Source organism: Geospiza fortis, unplaced genomic scaffold (assembly GCF_000277835.1).
Source record: "Geospiza fortis unplaced genomic scaffold, GeoFor_1.0 scaffold11, whole genome shotgun sequence".
Classification (NCBI taxonomy): Eukaryota; Metazoa; Chordata; class Aves; order Passeriformes; family Thraupidae; genus Geospiza; species Geospiza fortis.
Window position 1 is genome coordinate 14,830,117 of NW_005054304.1, and position 19,324 is coordinate 14,849,440.

The 19,324-nt window shown below is 39.8% G+C and overlaps 1 protein-coding gene across 2 annotated transcripts in view; it reads right to left on the reverse strand.

Annotated features, from left to right (window-relative positions):
- Positions 1 to 2,035: 2,035 nt before the first annotated feature.
- Positions 2,036 to 19,324, reverse strand: part of TET2 (tet methylcytosine dioxygenase 2) — a 24,168-nt gene continuing 6,879 nt past the window's right edge. Inside the window, exons 3-9 of one of the 2 annotated variants that reach the window (XM_031066356.1) lie at positions 16,876 to 16,969; positions 15,560 to 15,768; positions 14,603 to 14,753; positions 12,356 to 12,445; positions 9,736 to 9,873; positions 8,034 to 8,394; positions 2,036 to 6,784 (exon numbers count right to left, since the gene is read on the reverse strand). In XM_031066356.1, the coding sequence (XP_030922216.1) occupies positions 5,385 to 6,784; positions 8,034 to 8,394; positions 9,736 to 9,873; positions 12,356 to 12,445; positions 14,603 to 14,753; positions 15,560 to 15,768; positions 16,876 to 16,969 (2,443 nt within the window). In that variant the 3' untranslated portion in view covers positions 2,036 to 5,384. Of the gene's footprint in view, positions 6,803 to 8,033; positions 8,395 to 9,735; positions 9,874 to 12,355; positions 12,446 to 14,602; positions 14,754 to 15,559; positions 15,769 to 16,875; positions 16,970 to 19,324 lie in introns of both variants that reach the window. The other variant, XM_005418174.3, reaches the window with a different exon arrangement.

The window sequence follows — 19,324 nt, forward strand, 5'->3', positions numbered from 1 at the left end:
AGCACCTCTGGAATGAGATCTCTCAAAATGCACTGAAGAAATTATGCTGAAAGACACAAGTGGGAATGTTCATTAATGGCACGATTCTTTGCCAAGGAAGGCTAAAGGGCTGAGAGAGCTCTGTTAAAGCCAGTGCATCTGTCTGTTCATCTGGCTGATGCAGGAATATGCACCTGTGGACAGGAAAGGGCAGCACTTGGCTGCTGCAGGGTGCTAGCCTGCCTCAAGAACTCCCATCTGGGAATACACTGAGAGCTGGGGGGAACATTACAGACTGTGGAGTGTTAAATCACTGTGTTCCCAAGACACTGACTGATCTGAATGTGTGTAGCAGGGGGGGCTTTCCAAGGTGTGTGGAGTCGATGGATGGGTGTTGGGACCCAGGACATTCTTCTGGCTGCTCTGGGTGATTCGAGACCCTGGCAAGGGGCTCAGGGACCTTGGCATGGCATCAAAAAAACCTGTGCCTTCGATTTTAGTCCATGGAAACAATTACCAACTTTGTGTGGAGATTTACAAACCACAAGAGTTTGAGTAAAATGATAGTTAATTTGTCACAGGGTGAAAAAGTAGAATTTTGGGATTTTAGAATGGGGGTTCAAGAAGCAAGATGGACGAATCTGGGCATGTCCTGTCCTTCTTCTCCTTCTTCTTGTCCTCCATCTTCTGCTGGGATGGTGGCACTTTTTGATTGGTTTAAAGTAGAGACAGACTGTCTAACATAACTGATAGGTATTGGAAAATTATTGTAAATAAAGTACACGTAGTTCGTAGTATAAAAAGTTAACACCACCACAAAGGCAGTCACTGTGCCACAACCCGACCCACTGGACAGATCTCAGCAGGTCAGAGAAAGAATGTAATAGATAAGAAAAAAATAAACAACCTTGAAAAGCAGAACTGACAAATCTCAACTTCTTCAGTTGTGGGGCTGGGAAAAAAAGACTTTCTAATACCTTGAGGGTCATCTCAACCACAAGAACCCAACAGATGGGGGGAACAGTGCTGATAACAAACTCAGGCTCTCAAAAAAGGAAGCTTGAGAATTCCTGTTATTGTCACAGAAACATTTTGCAACTGTGGAGAGAGCAATTTTTCTCTTCTCCCACAGAATGGGTTGTTTCAGAATTCAGTCCTGATATCCCCTGAAGTTAAACAAAGGGACTCAGAGAACAAGGTTTTGTCTGATGCCTCCAAGAATGTATGTCCTGGTATTGATTCAGACACACTTTCTTACTGCTTCTTCTTTTCTCTAGATTGTGAGTGATTTAGATTATACCTGAGCGTTTTGACTTTAATGATTTTGAGGTTTTTCTTGGTCACAATAATTTAGGTTGGAAAAGTCGCTTAAGGCCTTTAAGTCCAACTGTAAAACCTACACTGCCAAGTCCACCACTAAACCCTGTCCCCAGGTGCCACATGTCTTTTGAATAGCTCCAGGGATGGTGACTCAACCACTTCCCTGGACAGCCTTTTCCAATCTTACAACTCTCTTGGTGACAACATTTTTCCTAACATCCAATCTAGTCCTCTTCTGACACAATACTGTTTGTTGGAGCCTCCCACCATTTGGGAGTGATTTGAAATAAAGTAGAAAAATGCTTAACTAGGTACAGCTGAATACCCCAAACAAATAAATGAATGCTTAGAGTCTCCCCCTTGTCCTGCCTCTGCTAGGTGTGCATTTGTGGCTGTTACTTGAGCAGTGAAGGCACTGGCACAGTGAATATGCCATATTCATTTGTGTACACAAAGACCAATGGAAAAACAGCAGTGAAGCTCTACTGTCTCTTCCTGCCCATACAAATGCCTCCCTCCTTCCCTGTAAACACAGATTTTATGGAGCAGTAGCCTGGCCTCAGCAGCCCGTATCCCAACCTGTTGGAGGTAAGAATCAAAGCAGAACTAGGAACGAATGTGATGTCTAGGCTTCCTCTTTTGAAGTCTCTAGTGATGCACTTTGTTTGGGCATGATGCCTGCTTTGTTGTCAGCTGGTAAAAATGACAAGGAAAGACAAGTTTCTGCAAGACAGAGTGCATTAAATAAATATAAATTTTATTAAAAACACCCACATCTCAGCGTTATCAGGAATGATATAATAATAAACAGCTTTCAAATAACCTGCATTACATTACAATACTTACAGTATTTATAACCATCCTTGGATTCTTTTTATAGACATACCAAACATCTCATGAAAATGAATGAAACTAAAGTAAAAAAAAAAAGTAGAACATAAGCATAGAAAATGCACACAGAAGTTCATTACCTTAGTGTCAAACTGCTAAAGTTTCCTACACAAGTTAACCACTAGCTTTAGAAGTGAACTTTATACTGCTGTGCGTCAATCAAGATGAAAAATTCATTCAAGTAAAGTTGACAACTCTCAGAAGCATCTTCAAGTATGGCTATAATCGACCTGATAATCCTATACAAGCAACTCTGTCTGCTTTGTCATTCGTTCCAACTGAGGCAGGGTTCTGTACACCAAAAATTACAGCTCAGGTATTTACAATACAAAACTGATTCTCCAACTAAGCTTCCTGCTCCTGCTGCCAGCAGTTTGGCAAATGACAGTGCATGGCATATTAACCAAACATCTACTATGGATTACATGAATTAGATAGGATTTTAAAAAAATCACCAAAAGATGAAGATATATAATGATTTACTTAATCTGGCATAGAACCATCATTTTTCCCCAAAAAGGCAAAACTTTTGTTTCAATGAGTGGATAAAGTCACAGACTGAGAAAACCCAAAATTGCCATAATAAATATTTGACCATTAAACCCAAAGGCCTCCTTTGATTTACTTGAGTTAGGTTGTGATTCTGTTGTATAGAATTTCTTTTGACCAAACATAATCTTACAGTATATTGCACAAGATATAGCTGGGACATGGAGGTTTGCATGTTTAGGGAAGCCCTTGTACTGACTGTACCTTTTTATATTTTATTTTATTCATTACAGTATCCAAGAAGCCTTGTTTAGAGAGTGACTTGAACAACTCTAGCAAACAGTCACTTGCCAAACCCCTGCCTTACATTTTTCCCTTTAATCAGCTCAGTGCATTCTACTTTCTTTTTGTTTAATCATTTGAAACAGTCAAAACATTCTAAATCTCTTAAACACTTCTGTTACAATAAAAAGAGCTAACAAATTTACAAAATTAGTTTTAGTTGCACAATACATATACAAGAAAAATAAGAGGAGGGATTCAAAAGAAAAACATTAAATCCCTGAAAAAAGAACAAAACAAAAAACCCAAGAATAATATATTTAACCTACAACAGCTTTACATACAAACAGGTGACACGTTGGCATAGGAGAACATGAGCTGAAATATCCCTGAATTTTTAGAACAACAAAAAAAAAAAAGTTGAAGTTCAAGTTATACTTGCTAAAATGTCAAGTATTGAGAGTTTTTTGTTTAGGTTTTTTTTTTTTTTTTTTGTTTGTTTGTTTTTTTCAAAGGCTGATGGGGGAAAAAGATGGTATACAATATATAAACTTTCACACTCAGTTCAATATCCTATTGCCAAACTAGTGTTGAGGTATATGACAAGTAGGAACATCACTCAAACCTTTTAATGTATTTTTAGCTCACATTATGATATATTTGTAGCAGGCTGAGTAGCACCATGATGTGAATTCAGCTCAAAACCCAAATATATATAGATTTAATATTTTTACAGTACTAAAATACTAAAGCATTGCGTTAAAAAAAGTTTTGTTTACAATTTAATTTACTATACAACTCTCCTGCTTTTTAAATTTTTTAAAATAGAAATTAATGATTTAAAACCACCACAGCAAGCCAGCTGCCTATTTTTTTTTCTATGAATCAACGGAATCGCACAGAACTAACCCTGTTTCATTCATCTTGTGTAGGCATCGGTCTGCTCAGTCTTTCTGGAAAAGAGGCCACTTGCACCGAGAAATTACTTGCACCACAATGTACATAATTATCAACACAAAAGCAGTTCTGCCATTCCATAGTGGGAGCGCACAGATCTCTAGAAACAGCAGAAGCCCAAGCTAACTAGGTGTAGTCTGCTGCATGCTGCTAATTATTACCTGTAGTTAATATAAAATTCTTTCCTTAAAACTGTACATATTTGAGCAATGAACTTGTCATAATAATTGTAGAAAACAGTTTACAGTATAGCTGTGTGAGATGAGCACCAGAAAAAAATGTGTTTTGTGTACTAAAGTATTCCCTTATATCCAGTAAGCCCCATTTTTACCATAACTGACTGTATTAAAAATGGATATGTAGCCCACTAGCTGATGCATGGCTAAACCAAAAGTATTTAAAAGCTTTTTTAGTTTAAAAAAATTATCTTTGCATTTTAAAATCAAAGTAAACTCTTCTTTTTTTTTTTTTTTTGTTTTTAATGTCTTAGTACCTTAGCATTGTTCAAGTTGCCAAGCTTAGGTAGACAAAGTGCTTTTGAAACACTATTTAAAAAAAAATATCTCTCTCTCTATTTTATTGTCCTTTTCTAGGACTTGACTGGATGAGTAAAATCCAGAGGTCTTTGTAATTCCCATATGTTAAAAAGCAAGCTTATTTTAACACCAGGTAATTTCAATACATACATGAATGAAAAGGTCCTCCCTGTTGCTGAAGAACACTTGACTACATCATTGACATTTTGTTATAAAGGCATTAACTGTTTCACTGATAAAATAAAGACACCATTCTCTTGGATAGCACCATGGTTTTAGAATATTCAAACAAATTCAGTGTTTTGCTGTCTATTTGTCTTATCTACTTCATTAAATAAAATCAAAATACTATTAAGATTACAGTAAAAACTGCATGTTAAAAAGCCATAATTCCAGTATTTCAGTACATCATAGATTCAGCACCAGATGTTATTTTAAGATTCCTGCAGTTGTAATACCACAGTATTTTTTGTTTTGTATTAGGGTTGTTTTTGCTCCTGTTCCATGACTATGCAAACTTGATGACATTAAAAGTGGCCACAGATGTGAAAAACTGTAAGAAAAAAATATCCATTTGCAGATTATCTCTTTCAGTAATAGAGCCAGTGTTTTCCAATGTAAATTGTGAAACAATTTTTTTTGTGTTCTCTCCTTTTTCTTTCCTTTTATTTTCTTCTTCTGTTTGTAAATTTTTTTTTGCATAGGATGCTTTGGTCTGTTTCCTACGTGCCATCTGTGACCACTTAAAAATCAGTGGAAAACAAGTGCTCTAGTGAGATTTACCTCTTTTTGCTGGTGTGCCGAGGCTTTTTCCACCGATGAGCTCCGTAAAAACACTGTTTTCTTCTCCACCCTTGCCCTCCATGAAACCTAAAGCACTACTACCCTAGCGACAAGGTGTTTTTTCAAATGAGGTAACCAGCCAAGGTGTCAGATATATCGGTTGTAAGGCCCTGTAACCCGTGTGAAGGCATATGGAGATGTGGTGACGGTGGAGTCCGTGGTGACCGACAGTGTCCTTTGTGCCAGGGACTTGATGAAGCGCAGGTACGTTGGCTCAGAGGGCTCGTGGGGCTCCACGGGCTCCCGCTTGGCTTTTTTGCCGTAGCATTTCTGAGGCACGTAGTCTGGGCCGTACTTCTCGCATTCCTCTTCTTTCTCTCTTGCTTTCTCAGCCATCTTCGCCTCCCACAGAGCCAGACCATGTTTTGGCTCATTCATGCTCTTGTGCTGGTAAAATACAAGGGATATTCTGGTGGGATGGTTCCTGTTGGGATTTTTTAAGGGAGTCGTTGCGTGGAGCTCGCGTTTTGCACACTCTATGAGAATTGACCCATGAGATGGAGCAACTGCCACTCCTCCAATTTCTGGATCCAGAAAATTCTGCTCACTATCTGACCAGACTTCATCGGGATCCTCTGCTTTTTCTGGATTCAGCACGTCAGTTTTATCTAAACCACCCTGGGGAGCAGTCCTGTCATGGTTTTGACCTGGAAGCATGTTAGACAAACCATTAACTGCATGTGAAATAATTTCATTATCCTTATTTTGGAGATGCAATGAATTAGGGGGACCACTAAACATAGTTGGAGCAGAATGGTAGTCATGTGATAAATGTGGAGGGGGTTGCATGTGATGATGTTCACCTGTTTTACTCATAGAGGCATAATCCATGCTTGGATTACTCAGATTAGATTTTAACCTTGAGGCAACCTCCATAAAATGGCCATTGGACTCATGGGTTGAGTAAGAGGAAAATGACCCTACATGGTGTAAATTTGGTTTTATGGTGCAATTACTGAAGGAGTCTACCTGAATATTTTGGTTTCCATAATTCAAGTACTTGGGACCAAAACTCTGGTTATTCCCAAACCTATGCTGGTATAATGTTTGAATGGGTGGTAGACTTAGTTTAGACATATGGTCTTGGCTCTGGCAACTATACAAGTCCATGTGCTGATGCTGGGAAGAGTAGGAGCCCAAGTAAGAGGGGCAGTTGTCCATAGCTATGTTTCCATTGCATTGGTAGGGGGGATATTGGTTATTTTGACTTAAAGATCCTGAATAAGGGTTCATGGGACTGGAAGAATTCAAATAAGACCCCGCAGACTGTGATGAGGTTGGATAGAGGTTCACGGGATTGGACCCTCCATATGGATCTGAAGTGTACGAAGAGTTTGGATAAGCATTGGCTGGATTAGGCAACCTTCCATAGAGATTTGCAGAACCTGAACCCGAGTAAGAGTTAATGGGATTTGATTGAGGGTTGTTAGGGAGAGAGCGCTGTGGATGTTGCTGCTGCTGCTGCTGCTGTTGTTGTGTGGCTGGTCCTGAAAGACGTAAAAGATCTGTAGATGTAAAAAGGAAAAAAACAAACAACCACACAACAAACAGGCTTTTTAAAAAAAGGCCCCAAACCAACCAACCACCCAACAAATTACATACTTTATGTGAAATTTCTAAGAAAAGTAGATTTATTAACAGACGCTCCCTTTCTCATATCTCAAACACCATCCTTTAAGAAGCTGAATAAATACTAAGGCTACTCTTCCTTTTTGGCATGTGTCCAACAAGATCAGATGCTAGTGGCAGTGGGGAAAAGAGGACAGTGCAGTCTGTTCAGAGTCACATGCACAAAATCCAAAGAGTTGAATTGTCTTTTAAGTAGCCCATGAAATGGAGCATCAAAGTGCTCCCAAACAGCCGTGCACAAAGTGACTTTCTTTTCCCCAAGAATAAATAATTCTTCTCATCTACATGAATAGAACTGACTCCAAGAAATGTCCCTAGCAGTAAAACCAACATTCACTGGTAGGCAGAGCAGTGCAATAATAAGTGAGATTAACTGAAGACATGAGAGCAAAAATAACATTCATTAAAGTGCAATGGCATCATTTAATGGTCACAACCCTTGCCTGGGTCATGGGACAGCTGACTTCTATTCATAGGTATTTCAGTGACCTTCTGGGTGGCCCTAGATGTATCACTTTTTTCCTCTCTAGGAAAACTGCTGCAACAATAAAACAGGTCTGATAACTCCTTTGCTCAGTACTCTCAAATCTGCTGCTGAGAACTGCCATAAACTCTTACTCCACTATTGGAAAGCCTGCTTTGCTTTTGGTCTTGAGGCAGAGAGTATAAATAGTGGTAAAGAGGTTATGCTTGTATCTCCTGAAATCAGGAGGTGCTCTGTCACAGTGGCAGACATTGAGTGATGTGTAGGTCATTCTTTGGCAGCAGCACCACAACTTCTCTTCCTGGCTTTTAGTACTACTAGTCCTTTAAAGATAACTTTACAATATGCTGGATGGCAAGCAGAGTTTGTTTCCAGATTTCTACAAGTGTTAACTATCCAATAGTAAAGGATTTCTCATTGCAACTTTTTTTTTTTCTTCTCTGGAGTTGTACCACATTTGGCACTCTAGTATTTATATAATATTGATATTCGCTTTCAAGAAATCTCTTGCCTTTTTACTTCATTACATTCTTATAATAATGGTTTTCTTGAGGCTGATTATAACTGACCCTGATTTGTAGGATGCTTACCACTGCTGACCCCACTCAGATTCCTGTGTTTACCTGCCAGCTGCTTTGCATGGCCAGCTGCTTCAGAGGTGCCTTGCTTGTTGCGTGCTGCAGCAGACTTCTCTCTCTCAGCTTTGCTAGACCCATTCTCCAAGGAGGCAAGCTTTTCTGCAGCTGCTTTCTTTGCTTCCAGCTTCCTTTGCCGACAGGTCTTCACGGGCTCTGCTAACATCCGTACTTTTCGACGAAAGGATGTAAGGACCTGGATGCTGCCATTCCTCTTCTTCTCCTCCTGGCCCTCAGTGCTTCCAAACTCATCCACATCAGAGACTTTGTATAACGGGAGCACGTGGAGCTGCTCATCTTCTGGTGTTTGGCCAATTTCACGATTGTCTTCTCTAGTCAGTGTGCAAACCTGTTAGGAAAGTGGATTAGAGATCTGAAACTCTACCTCTGCATTGTGCCCTGACACTGTCAGTGCTGGCATCTGGCAATCTCTTTGTAAACTCTAAGTTTCTGTGCAATTTTTGCATATCACAACAAGCCTGCAAATGTAATTTCTTCCATTACTTTGTTGTACAGTGTTAAAAGAAACAGAAGGTGTATAGATATCTATTTCTTTTACTTGTGCTGAAATTAACAGTAGAGTTAGGGATTACCCTCATGTGAAATAAACTCTGTGATCCATTGTACCATGGCTAGAGAGCTGAAGCAGTGGAATCTGGGACTTGGTACTCGCCTGAAGATTCTTTCACTACAATACATGAGGTAGGTAGCTACCTATTAGAGAGAATGTGCAATATAGCACACTGGTGTTGTACTTCACACCCCCTTCACAGTACAACTGTAATGTTAATAACAAGATTTAGGGGAGTTACTGCAGCAAGCCTGTTGTATTAGCTCTAGCTAGAACAGGTATTGGGAGGATCTTTGTAGAAAAAGGTGCTGATAGGGATGTATTCTGCAGCAAAATAATTGTCTCAGCTTTGGGAAGAAAGCTCAGCTGGAAATGCACATTAGTGGTGATTAACTTGTGAGTTAAGTCAGACCCTGGAAACAGGAAAAATTCAGTTTGAGTTAAAAAGTCAGATACCCTCTTTGGTCATAATAAAAGCTGCACTGTGAATCTAGGGAGCTGCTTCTAATTACAGCCTTAAGAGTGTTTTTTCCTATGTTTGGCCCCACTGTTTTATTACAGAAATAATCCAATACACATTCAAAACCAGCTTGCTTTTCTAGTATCTTCTACAGAACTTCTGCTGTACCTACCAGAAATCAGAACTGAGGAGAGTCAAGGGTACGTGGACTAGCAGACTTTCTGCTCATCCAAAGCAGGAATAAAATCCAAATTTTCCAAAACTCTCTCAGAAAGAAGTTATTTGTTTCTACTTTTATTTTATTAGAAGATATAATCCAAAGTTGTTAGAAAAAGAAGGATTTCAGGAGGATAAATATGAACTGTTTTGTGCCAGGAACACCGAAACAGGCATTTCAGTGCTGCTGGGACCTTCTTTCCATTGTCTCCACAGTTTCTCTTCTAGCAGCTCTGTGTTAAACCTTTCTTTAATACACTGTAAGTCTCATTCATTTGAAGGAAAAAGTTGTAGGGGGTAGTAACTTAGCTCAGTTACTGCTTAATGGGTTTTTTTTAACTGATCTGCATTATGCAGTATAAATTTAAACAGAGAGGAGATAATGAATGAAAGCCAGGAGCTGAGTGCTGGAGTGAGGAGGCTGCTACACATCCCAGACTTACCAGAGTACTCCCGTTTTGCATATTGTGCAAGTCTCTGTGAGCATGAGCACAGAAGTCGAGGCAGGCAGTGACCCCAGAGAATGGGCGACCTTCCTTCAGCCCCAGACGGCACTCGGGGGCTCTGTGTTCGTACTCGATCTGCAGAGACAGGACAGGGTTCACTGCGTGCTCCACAGGTGCACAAGGAATGCTCTGCTGTGACTAAGGGCAGGTCTCCCTCATGCCTTGGAGGTGACAACAAACATATCTTGAAAGCAAATAAACTACAGCAATTAGATGGCTGGTTTGTATCCATGCTTCATTCCTTGCTGCTTTGTTCCCTGGTACCTTCAGTCTCTGGCATGATGGTGAAATTAGTCACTAATACTTTTCTTTGTGTATTACTCTGCCAGGGGTTGGTGTTTTTACATGACAAATGCAGTGCATGGTTTCCGTGACTGGCACTCTGAGAGTGATATGTTTGTGTAGACTGGAAGTATACCAAGCTATTAAGGGAAAATGGCTCTAGAAAACTGAATCCAGAATGACTTAATGAAAAATAATAATTTGCTTTTTGATTTGTAATATTTTGGCATGCTAAACATGTATTTCATTAGCTTAAGTGCAAATCTAAACCACCCTGACTAAAAAGAGAGAGAATTCAGTCAAGACAGTACTTTGTACCCATGCAATCATTATTAAGGAACTTTACAGAGAACTCAAAAATGCATTAACACACCTTACACAAAAAGAAAGGATTTTGTAATGGAGGATAAAGCCTTAGAAAAATGATTGTTTCATATTTTATTTCAAAAATTAAAAATTAAACCACATTTATAAAATGCTTTTCTGAAATTCCTGAGCCTTTCAAGTGAATGCACAGAACATCTACACTTAATGGAACTTAACGGATCCCTTTTTAAGTTATGGTCAAATTAGATGCTTTGCCAAGTCTTCATTCAAAATCACTAAAAATATGTCTAGTTTGCTCACAGACATTTATTTTTCAAATCTGGATTATTTATTTCCCTGGAATCTGAAAACAAGAGCAGAAAAAAAACTTGAAAACTGTGTAAACTTCTTTGGAATTAAATGTGAGCAGTCTGAAATGTTAGCCAGACTATAATTGTCTCATCAAACTAAATGGGTTTAGCTGCTCTCCAAAATGTTCTGTTTGGTCCAGTTGGGAAACAATCCTTTTCCAGTTCTTGGTTGTAATCCAGAAGTGGTCCAGATTTGGATTAGAATAAATCTGGGCTTTTGAAATGTGGTTTTAGTGCTTTTTTTGGTTTTAGAAGCTTTTACAATATCATACTAAATAGAACTCAATCATCTCCCTTTAAAGCCACTGGCATTAGCTCGAGTCCAGTTTCCCCAGAAATACAAGGTCTACATGAAACTCCTGAAATAAGCCAAGTTATACACATGCCTTATAACATAAGGTAAAAATTGAAACTTGTAAAAGCATGTATTTTCAACAAATGTTGGGCGGTACCACAGCTTATTTGGAGAAAAGTTCTTAAGTGAATTTTTGTGGGAAAAGAAAAGCAGCTTAAGCAAAGAAACAATTTATTGTTCACCACCTCATTTTTCTTTTCTTTCTCTTCTTATTTTCTCTTGCAGAATGTCTCTCAGATATTTGGACAGATAACCACTGTCTAGTGGGCACATAGCCACAGTTTTCTCCATGATGAGTCTCCAAACATTATCAGATCAGGTAAGTGAAACTGGGTAAGTCTGCACTGAGTCTGCTTACCCTGTCTAGCTGCTACTAAATACACCGTAAAGGAGTGAATTTTACAGCAGATCATAATGGACAGTTTTTTATTAATTGACTGTTTCTGTTAAAGCTGAGAATCTGTCTTGTGCTGGTTGTACTATGCTATCAATAGGAAAGCAGGGTGATGTCACAGTTTGCAGTAGATGCTGAAAGTTTGGGGACTCAAGTTCTGTGAATGTCCCTAACAGTAGTAAACCTGAGCAACGAAAATAAAGTCAACAGTTACATGTTTGCAAGTGGTGTGCTGTCAAATTTTGGTGTAACTATCTGAAAGACATTTTGTAATGAAATGTAGATGAGACACAGCCACAGTGGGAAGCTCTTCACAGCTCTGAACGTGTCTGAGAACAGATCCCTTTGTGCAAGAAGGCTGGGGCAGGCACTTGAGTGCATACACAGGACTGAGTGTATTAAAATATAGAATTTCACTTTAAAAGCATGTTTCTAAAGGGTGTTTTGGTGAAAACTAAATTCATCTGCTGCTTGAGAGAGCAGAACAGAAACTGTGGCTTTGGGACTTGAGTGCAAACTGTTGCCAATTTCATGCCATATACACGGCAACTTTGTTGGTTTGGATGGTATTTCATGCTAAATCAGGAAATTTGGATTTTGGAGCTGAAGAGTGAAATGACTTTATCGTGTTGATGTAGCTGAAAAGGTTAATTCTATTTAGTGGACCAAATCCTGCTAGTTTTACTTGTGAGAGCAAGTGTTCATTTCTATTTGTCTTCATGCTGATATCAAAGAAATGTTAGCACAAAATGTATGTGATGGTTTGGTGCAAGGCTGAAGCATTGGGAAGTATGTTAAAAACCAGGTATTTCCATGACTGCTCATATTCCTTTTTTCCCCCCATCATACCTGGTTGTTATATGCATCGGGTGCAAGCTTCTTGTAGGTAGGTGCCATCAGGGTTGACAGATTCTGCAAATGGGATTCTAGTTTTTCTTCCTGTTAGAGATGAAACAGGGTTCAATGACACTTCCATACTGTACATCTGGGATCCAACAAGTTGGGGTCTTTACACAATTGTGTGTAAAGGCTGTTGTGTAAAGGCATGAACCGGTATCACTGTTGTTTAGACAGTGACTGTTGTGAATCTCCTTTTGATTTCTTTGTTCTAAGGCCTTTAAAGGAATGGAGCAGTTATAGCAGTGTAGTGGAAAACCTGCAGTAGAACACCATATACTATACTCCTAATTTATTTTATATTAAGAAAAATCACATTCTTCAATGTGGATATGTTTTAGATCTAAGTGTGATAATCCTCATTATTTTCCTTTTTGGAGTTGTGGAAAAATAATACTCTTCAGAAAGCTTGAGAGAAATAACATCAGAATGATCCAAATAAATATGGCTACTTTAAGTGTTTTGCATATTGCAATGACAACACTTTGACATACTGAAATATTTTTATATGCAGAAATTTCAAAATATTTAAATATTGCAGTCTTCAAAAACTTTCCAATCCTTAAGCAATGAATGGATGTGTCGAGTAATTGGTGATATGGAGGTGGGAATGACCACACTTCCTTTTCTCTCTAAATTGCATGCTGTCAAAATAAAGCATTTTAAAAAATAATCTAAAACATACTCCAGAGTTGTTTCCCATCATATAAGGATGAGAATCCCAAAATCAAAACCTCACTTGTATGAGGTTTATCATATCTTTAATTTTAAATGCATACAGAATGGTGGCATAATGGAATGGCATATTTGTTTTTAGGAGTTTTTGTGTTGCAGGAAGATGTGAAGAGCTGGGAGAAAACAGGTTTCAGAGAGGAATGCATTTGGTGTGTTGACAGTTTGCATTCCCTACTATGGGACAATATCCTAGTTTGGTTTGATATTAAATTGTCAAAAAATATCTTACTGTGACCTCGTGCCAGCTGCCAGAATGTGGAGCTTTTTATGGCCTGTAGGTTAGCATTTGTTAGTGTATTTTCTAGTTTTTATTGGGGAGGATTCTGTTTGTGCTGCCTGTAAACTGTGTCTATGCTATGGAACCCAATCCCTGGTCTGGATGCATGCTTTGGCTGCCCCTAACTTTGGGACCAGGACTGGAGGGTAAAGCCCTCTTTCCTGCATAAATCTGGCTTCCCTAGGAAGTAAATGCAAGAATGCAAGTTGGGAGAGTGCCCTGGTGTGCTCTGGCCGGGTATCATCTTAGAAATGTAGGTAGTTTAGGATTGCAGGCTGTGATAAAGAAAGCTTTGTGCCACAGCATGTACGGAGGAGGGCTATTCTGTAGTTCTTGGTGCTGTAGAAGAGCAGTGGGCAGGAAAACCTGTATGTTAGTTATGATGGTATTCTGAACAGTGGACTCTTTTCAGCACAGGCGGTAGGATGTGGAATTATCTGTCTCTCTGATTATGAAAGAGTAATGCTTGGATTTGTGTAAGACATCAGAATACAGTGAAACTAGCATGCCAGTGCACAAGCAAGGGACTAAATCTGCACATCCTTGCCAGAAAGCAGATTGGGCCACTGGAGCTTCACATGACTTGCTGGAGGTGTCCAGGAGTCACTGCAGTCATAACTTCGGGGTATCTTGTGTCCAGGCTAAGGTCAATGTTTATTACTCTGGCTCGTTTTAAACGTTCACCAGTTTGTTGTAACACAGAGCCCGGTCTGGAAACATTCAGTGGGGCAGGACTGTATGTAGAATGAGTCTTCCTATCCTCTTCTTCCTATTGTCATCTCAGCGTTTCATCATGTTTGTCTCCATTGAACCAGTCTGCTCTGGTTCCCACTTGCAGTGTTATGTGCCATTAGCTGGTAAACCTTCCATTGTGCCACTTGGGAATGCTCAGTTGCAGGCCTAATACAGCCGGAATTATTCAGGCCATGCCTTCTCCTCTAATTGTGAAAGCCTGCAAACATGGTTTCAAGTCTCAGGGCTTTTACCAGCTGTCAGAATTTGGGCAGTCGATTCAGCTGGCTCAGTGACTGGAATCAATTGGTTTTGACTGGCAGTTATTTAATTACCCTACATGTACAGCACTCAGGGAGGCCTCAGGCCCTGCTCTCTTGTACTGTATCTCTATTTGCAGAGCGACAGAAAACATTTCTTTGCAAATCAAGCTCATTTCAGAAATGGACACCAACCTCTTTTGGGTCATCCCCCATCAGCTTAAACTTTCTTGGAATCTTGCTTCTGGCAAACTTACAACCATTGTAGTACATGCTCCAGGAGCAACCGAAGGAAAATGAAGCACCACAAGTTTCAGGGTCCAGCCCTTGGCATGCACAAGTCCGTCTAAAAGATAAGAGAACACAGCTGTTAGCAGCAGGCAGGTCCCCCTGTGGTGCTCTGGCAGTGGCCATCAGCGTTCTGCCAGTGCTTCAGGGAATCAGCAGTGTGGATAATCTTCCACCAGTAAATAATGTAGAATTGCAAGAGGGAGACATACACATCATAACAGAAGAATTTATCAGTGAATAATTTCCTGGCTACAAAGCAGGGTCTTTGGGGGTTCTACACTTGTGTGAGAAACATGGCTTTGCTTGGGTGAGGGTATGTTTGTGTGGTGCCTTGTTAGGTACTGATATTCATAGTGCCTCATGGGCTTGTGCTGACAGCCCTGCAGGAATGTGGGAGCCCTCTGTCAGGGGCTAAGCAATAATGCCTGAAATATGACTCTACCCATGAAGCCAAAGTAACATACAGTGATAGCTGTGGTAATTTTGGTCTAAATGTTCTTGTCTCTCAGAAAGGCATGGGAAAGACATACAGTGCAATTTCTTTAAATTCAGGCTAGTCTGTGTCAGCTTACACAAGTACACTTTAGTGCACCCAGCTTTTATTTCAATGTTGAGGTATCAGCTATTCTGGCTCCTGCTGAGATATCTTCTTTTAAATATATTGAGATGCTTCACAACTCTAAGAAAATGTTTTTCCCTATTTATAAGAGTGTTTACTTTGGGTTTCCTACAAATTTGTGGGTTTTCAAACTGCATGAAACAGCTAGGAAGGTAGATGTTTCAGGGTAACAGCATGAGTAGAGGAGCTGGGTCTGAAGATGGAGCTGCAGGTTTGGTGAGCACAGTCCTTGCTGCACTTACTCCTCGTTGAGGGCGCAGCGCCGGTTGGTGAGCGTGCCGTACTTGCGCAGGGTGTCAGTGAGCTCCGAGTAGAGCGTGTCGGCCAGGCTGGTCGGGATCCCCTCCCAGACCAGGATGAGAATGACGATGACGGCCGTCTCACACGTGTGTCCCGCTCGCTCGCGCACCAGGCAGAGCAGCTTCTCCTCCTGGCTGCTTCTGCGGACTACCTGCATGTACAGCAACACACACCCCAGAGCCCCAACACAAACAATGCCATTCTTAATGTGAAGAGCAAGAGAGAGGGAAACCTCAGCATTACTCTGTGTGTGGGAAGCTTATTTCTACTTGTCTCCTCCTCTTTGCCTCTGGCAGTTCAGTCTGTTTTTCTCACTGTGATATGGCAGGGCTACTCTTTGTTAAACACTCTTTGTGTTTAATGAAGCTGACTCTAAGAGGGTGACTGATGGCATGGAAACCTGTGGTGGTGGAAACCAGCTTTGTAAAAGCAGGATTCCTCTCCTGAATCTGTGTTACTGAGTGTGGCTCAGATTGATTGGTGAGCACAAGGAAGTGAGCCGTGAGGTGTATCCCTGCACAGAGCTGGGTAGTGGACACCTGTCTTAGGGCAGGAAGCATGCAGGCAAAGGCAGGCAGTAAGGAAGGGACTAAATAACTGGACAAGGGAGCTCTCTCCCCTTCCCTTCCAAACTTAACCAGCTATACTCATAACCAGTCTCACAGTTTTGTGACCTCCTCTTATTACATACAAACATTACAGTGTTGGGAGGAAAGCAGTAGATGTTTTTCAATTAAGTGTCCTTCCAGTAGCATAAGCACTGAGAAGCTTTTCCTAAAAAGGGTGCAGTCTGGCATGCATAAAAACTATAATGCATTAGTTTTTCCTCATGCTGTCTTTCCCCAGCAATCCCAACCACTCAGTAATTTGTTCCAAAGTACAACAGTGTTTGCTGAGAGGGTGTCCTAACACCTCTCTCAAACTGGGAGGGTATTTTAAAGACATAACAGTGGTGCACTTACTGGACTTATTTGTAGGCTAAAATTAAACAGCAATGAAAATGCCAGGTGGAGCAAAACTTTAAGCAAACATGCTTTTCTTCTTAGGTTTTCATACCTTTGAATTAAATTTTATTCTTGGTATTCTCCATGCAACAAGTCAATGGAGTGAGAAGGGTGGTAGCAGGCTACAGGCACCCTATAATATTGCTGCTGTTGAGCTATTTGAAGTTTCCTAGTGTCAGTTAACAGGACATGTCACTGCTGTCAGCCACATGAACCATCATACCGAATGAGATTAATTTGTTTACATCACTTACCCATTTAGCAATTGGACATCCTTGAGAACTTTTGCCTTCTTTCCCAGTGTAGACAACCCTTTCAATCCTTATAGCTTTACCCTTCTGTCCAAATCTTAAACAAAACAAAAATATGTGCAGTAAGCAGATTCATGTGGTTCTGTGTGAACACTGAAAAGATGGAGCACATTTGCCAGTCTTATCTTAGAAAAATAAACACTATGAATTACAGGGAAAGATGTGCAATGTGGTTTGTCTTAATGATTTTATTACAGTGGTGGAATAATACATTAAGAGAGGCAAATGTCTTTAATATATCCCAGATGGGTAAAAATTATTAGTATTACATTATTATTACCAAGTATTTCAGATATTTCTTTAGAGCATTTGTTATAGATGACATTTTGAAAAGTGATTTTTTTAAAAGAAGGAAGTCTCCTTATTTTGGTGAAGAATTTTATATTTTTATTTTAATTTCTGGGTTGAAGTTGTTTCTGTGAAATGTACATAATTAAGTTGTCATGGAACAGCTGGCATGTAACAGTCACTTTATTAATTTTCTGTGCTTGTTTCTGGCTTAGTGTGAATCAGTTAAGTCAGGATTAATTTGCTTCATATCTATTTTTTTAACTTCATAATCCTGTCATAAATTGTTACTTATTTACTTCTACTCAACTTCTGTACTCCAGATAGGATCACAAGGTGCCTCAAATAACACCATTTGTGTGCCTTTTTGCAGCCAAGATGGGTAAGCTCAGCTCTTGCTGAAGCGTTTAAACAAGGGGATTATGCTCTCAAGTCAGGCTCTAGCTCCATATGCAAGCAGCGCCGTTGCCAGAGCAAAGAGGATCCACTTTCCAGGTGGAGATATGTGGCAAATGCCCCATGAAGGGTATCTTGACTCAGTAAAAAGTGCTGCATGTGTTGAGCCAGTTCCAGGCATTTCTCTGGGATTGCCCACCAGGGCACACCAGGGCTCAGGGGAGGCCACAGCAGAACCTGCAGTGGCTGCAGTGTTACAGACTGAGCCACCCTGGCCACTTGGCTGCTCCTTGGGCACTGGACAAACTGCACTTCCATCACCATTTCTGGAATTCTGCCACTCTCACTGCTGTTAACTTTTAATAGCCAAGTGTGGGGACTGACTAAATCAGTCTCCTTATTCCTTGCCTTTACCGGCAGAGTAATCAAGGTATATTCCTGTTATGCAGCCATTTAGTGATGCCTTAAGGACTTTTGACCCTTTTTCTTCTTATTTTGGCACTAAAATCTTGGTGACATATTTAAGGGCCAGTATCTGTATTTAAACTTTTGTCCTGTAAAGGAAATGAAAAATGCTTATTTTTAGATGTGATCTCATTGTGAAGTTTCAGTGGCACAGGAAATTATACAAACAAAATGAAGTTGTACTACACATGTTCTGCAGGCAACTGTTAGGTCACTTTTTCCTGCTTAGGCTTGGATATTAGTATTTATTTGTTTCTTTAATTAACCACATTCAAAAAACATTTTTAAATCTTAACATTTTCTTTTAGTTTTCTAATCTGGATTGCAGGACAATTGTGTGGATGCCTCTATAGAAATATGTTGTACATTACACACTGGAAATTAAATGGACTTCATCCCAAGTTTTTTCAACTGTCAGAATGGAATTAGTGCCTGATGTTTGTCATGCTTGCTTTCAGGCCAAAGCTGATTGGCTTTAAAACTAGAGCAAATCTCACTGAGCAAAAGTAGGAATTGAGAGAAGGAAGAGGTGCGATGTCTGTATCCACTATGGATTCTGCAAGAAATTACTTCTGGTATAGCTAAAATATTAATTGTAAGTCTAAATCCAAATCCTGGCTTCTTTAGCAGTGCTGATACCTTACCAGTCAATCCATATGCCTGGGAAGCTAGGTTAAAAGCACTTGAGTTGTGATTAATATCACCAACTGAACGTGCATGCTTGAGTATCTTTATGATGAAGGGTTTGTTTTTTTTTTTTACTTAGGGATACAAAATTAACTAATGAGTTCTGGAGTTCTTCAGTCAGAGAATTTCATAGTTCATACCATACAGTTGAACACTAGCCATTGCTCAAGTGGTTGCTGCTATACTCCGCTGAACCTGGCTGATTAGTGCACATCACCTATGATATCTCCTAATTTCCTTCTGTCAACATGAAATTAAATTAAATTCAAAAAAGAAAAGAAAAAAGGTAAGGTCAATATTAAGAATGAAAAATGTAAAAAACAGAAAAAATGTTATCTCTCTAATTGACATTACAACATGAATGACTTTCCTCTTTTATTCATTATTTGGAAATACTAAAGAACCAGTTGTGAGAGTTCTGGAGATATCAGATGGTAAAGAATTTCTTCAGAGAATCAGTGTTCACTCTCCCTTCCCAGAAGGAAGCTGATTTATATAGTTTACATGCACTCAAGCTGCTCCCGAGCTGAAAATTACTGGGGCAAAACAGTAACCA